Source organism: Cyprinodon variegatus, unplaced genomic scaffold, assembly GCF_000732505.1.
Source record: "Cyprinodon variegatus isolate N-32 unplaced genomic scaffold, C_variegatus-1.0 Scaffold9, whole genome shotgun sequence".
In the NCBI taxonomy this organism is placed as follows: domain Eukaryota; kingdom Metazoa; phylum Chordata; class Actinopteri; order Cyprinodontiformes; family Cyprinodontidae; genus Cyprinodon; species Cyprinodon variegatus.
The window spans coordinates 413057-416446 of record NW_015150462.1 but is presented as its reverse complement, the minus strand read 5'-3'; the positions used below and the strand labels follow the sequence as shown (position 1 = coordinate 416446).

The 3390-nt window shown below is 38.2% G+C and overlaps 1 protein-coding gene across 1 annotated transcript in view; it reads right to left on the bottom strand.

Moving 5' to 3' along the window:
- The window catches only part of LOC107086597 (grancalcin-like), a 16078-nt gene that overhangs the window by 7961 nt on the left and 4727 nt on the right, over positions 1-3390 (bottom strand). Inside the window, exons 2-3 of the mRNA XM_015377653.1 lie at positions 2877-3095; positions 2434-2503 (exon numbers count right to left, since the gene is read on the bottom strand). Coding sequence (XP_015233139.1) covers positions 2434-2503; positions 2877-3095 — 289 coding nt within the window. The remainder of the gene's footprint in view (positions 1-2433; positions 2504-2876; positions 3096-3390) is intronic.

Sequence of the window (3390 nt, the reverse complement as noted above, 5' to 3'; positions counted from 1 at the left end):
TCAGAGGCTTTTGAACATACTCTTTTTGTTTCATTTCTTACTTGAGCTTATTTTCAGTATGGTGTAATGTTTGCTTAGTTATTAGATACAATAATACTGTTTGATCAATGGCTAATAAAGGTACTATTGGTCTTTTGTTGTTATTTTATGCAATGAACGATCACTCAGAGCCAGAACCACCCTCCTTTGTTTGCATTTGAATGAAAAGAGTCATTGTTTTGATCGGTGATTAATAATTCTGCTTATGGTCTAAATTACTAAATTAGCGAAAGAAAACTGGATTTTAAAAAGCCAAACTAGGAGTCCAACATTTATGTAAAAGTCACAGAATCCTGGTGAATAAACAATTTACATTAATAATAATTTAGCTAGTAATCATTATTTGGTTTTATCCTTAATTCTTCTTCTAGTTCTATTTTTTTTTATATTTTTATAATCTTCTGGTAAAATAACAGTTGCAAATCTTCAGGTCATGTATTCATGGAAATTGCTTTTATTTGTTGAAACATATTATTTTTCAAAACTAGTCACATACGGGTAGAAGATTAAGGTTTTAAAAATGTTTCCGGTCCCCACTGTCCTTGAACGCATCAGCTGGGAACATGTTATTCTGTAGCTATGTTTAGCTGTTAGTCATGTATCCACACCTGTCATCTGAGGCCCCGCCCACCACACAAAATAAGGTCATACGACTGAAGCCACGAGAGGAAAAAGAAAAAAGTAGTTTTAACTTTAAGTTTTAAAATGTTTTCTTTAAAAAAAAAGAAAAAAAACCTTAATTAGGTTAGTTAGTTCTTTGTTGGCCCCAATTTAGCTCCATAAATCAGATTATTATGACCACAATTAACATCCAGGTAATTTAAGGCGTATATTCAGAATTATAAAGACAAAGAACAGCTCAAGCTCAATCCGATCAGGTGAAAATCAACATCTCTGTGTCTTGCTGCAGTTTTGTAATTGGATGAAGTTCCAGACTTTGACTAGGCCACTCTAACAGAAGGGATGAAAATGCTGTCTGGATGTTTAAGGTTGTTTTTCAGCTGGAAGGTGAACATCTGACCCACTCTAAAACTTTATTAAATAACTCCCCTTTATTCAGCTCCATCCACCCCTGAGCATAATGCTTCCTCCACTATGTTTCATTGATTGGTGGAGTCAGTTAAAAACGATCTAATGGGACAGGAAACCAAGACGACCAGAAGATGCGTCTGAATCATTTAACTGTTTTAATCACTAAAGGTGCAGATTCAGGTTAGTAATAAACCTGTGTCTGTAGCCCATCATGATTTGATATTATCTTTATTATACCGTCTACTGTTTGTTTTAATGATTTTATGCCTTTAATAAGATTAGCTTATCACATGTTTGGCTTCTGAACGGTAAACATACCTAATAAGAACAGGTCAAACGTGTTCCTGGATTGTTAGAGACTCAAATACCGGAGCATTCATTGTTCTTTCATGCAGAGGAGGAACTGAGAATATCTAATGCCACTAAACCACAAGATTTAACTGCAGTCTAAAGCTCAAACCACATATTTACATAGAGTGTACAAAAACCCCCTTTTTTCCCCCCTCAAAACTGACATAGAGCCTGACCAACCTCATTTTCTTGAAGTTGGTTAAAAATAAAAATTCTGCTACAGTCCAGAATAATAAGAAAGAAATGTTGTTATTACCATTTTAAAATTCCCAAACCTTCCTTACATTACTTTAATATTCTAACTTCTGACAAACGTTTTGGTATTCCTCCTATAAGCGTCTGGTAATGTTTGGAATACTGGACCCAATCCATGGCCACCATTTTCCCCTGGGATGAGCACTTCTGAAGGCTAAACGTTGACTTTCTAAGTAACCTGATATGAGGCGTAGGATATTTGAATATAAAGAAACCGATCTGTGTCTAAACATCCAGGCTGATCTGCTGAAATCTTGCTTTATTTCACTTCCCATTTTTGTGAAATGCACTAGTTCCTAACCTGCACAACATCATGCAGCCACCCCTGTACTTCACAACTAGAAAGCTTTGCAAGCTTCCCCATTTATAGTCAAACTCCTCTGCTTTAGTTCCATCAGACGACAGGGATAGGCAGCTAAAGTTAAAATCTTGACAAGTTGAAAAACGATTTGTTTGTTTTTAAAGGAACGGCTTCTTTAGATGCAACAGGTGAGTCTTCATTCCACTTAAATGTTATGTATGACTCGATCAGACGTCATAGGATTATCGTCGTCATATTTAGGCTCATGCATTTAAAAAGATAAGTTACAGTAATCTTATTGTGTAAAAAGATAAATAAAACTCATTGGTCTGGCATCTACCAATTAGAAAAGCTAGAACAGGAAATGTTTATTCTATTTAAATGTGTATTTTTCTAGTTCACTTGTTTTCAGTGTTTGAGTTCTTCCACGTCACAAGAAAAGCAGGTCAACTTACGGTTGTAGCTGCCTGTGAATCCAGCCTGAGTCAGACACCTCTGGAGCTCCTCTGCGTCCACTTCTCCATCCTGCACAGATCAGGGACAGACATTTGTGTCATTGGCGTCCGCTACCAGCAGTCAATACTGACACCATGCTGGATTTATGTTTCAGAGTTTAGAGACAGAGCTAGGGCCCTATGTACATATGCTCTTTAGTAGTCTGTCATGCAGCTGTCAGGGATTTAAATTCCAACTTTTAAACATTTTACCAATTTTCCTGTCAGATTTCTTTGAATAAAATCAAACTGAAAAGAAGAAAATGTTTGGATTTTTTTTTTTTCATGTGTAAAGACTCGTCTGGGCTTGCAACAATAAAGCCAGCTAAGCCCAAGAAAAAAAACTGAAACCTCCGTTCTAAAGAATTTCACATGGTTACGACATGCAGCCCACCTACGCTTACCTGTCCAGCTATAGCGGTGAAGTAACCCCACATTGGATCATTGGCAGCTGGGGAACCGAATCCACCCTGGAAGCCTCCTCCATACCCCCCATATCCTCCAGGGGGCACCTGGCCTCCCATGGGTCCACCCATCTGCCCAGGCATGGGGCCTCCCATAGGGCCTCCCATGGGTCCTCCGGGCATTCCTTGGGCTGGCATCCCTGGCATGGGGCCACCGTACTGAGGAGGAATCAAACAGAGATTTTAAACCTTTGAACATCATTTATTTATTTAATTTAAGGCACCGTCCAACCTTCCAACTCGCAGTTCTGACTTTCCAACATGTTTCAGTTGAAATGTACACCCTGGAAGTTGAAAATATGAACTTCCGCAGACAAACTGAAACATAAACACTGACAGGATCCTGCTCGCTTATGTAGAGGTTTCTCTCCCTGCATCAGATTATAGTTTCAATTAGGGCTGGGCGATAATTCAATAACGATATATATCGATCAATAGACGTGTGGCGTAATAG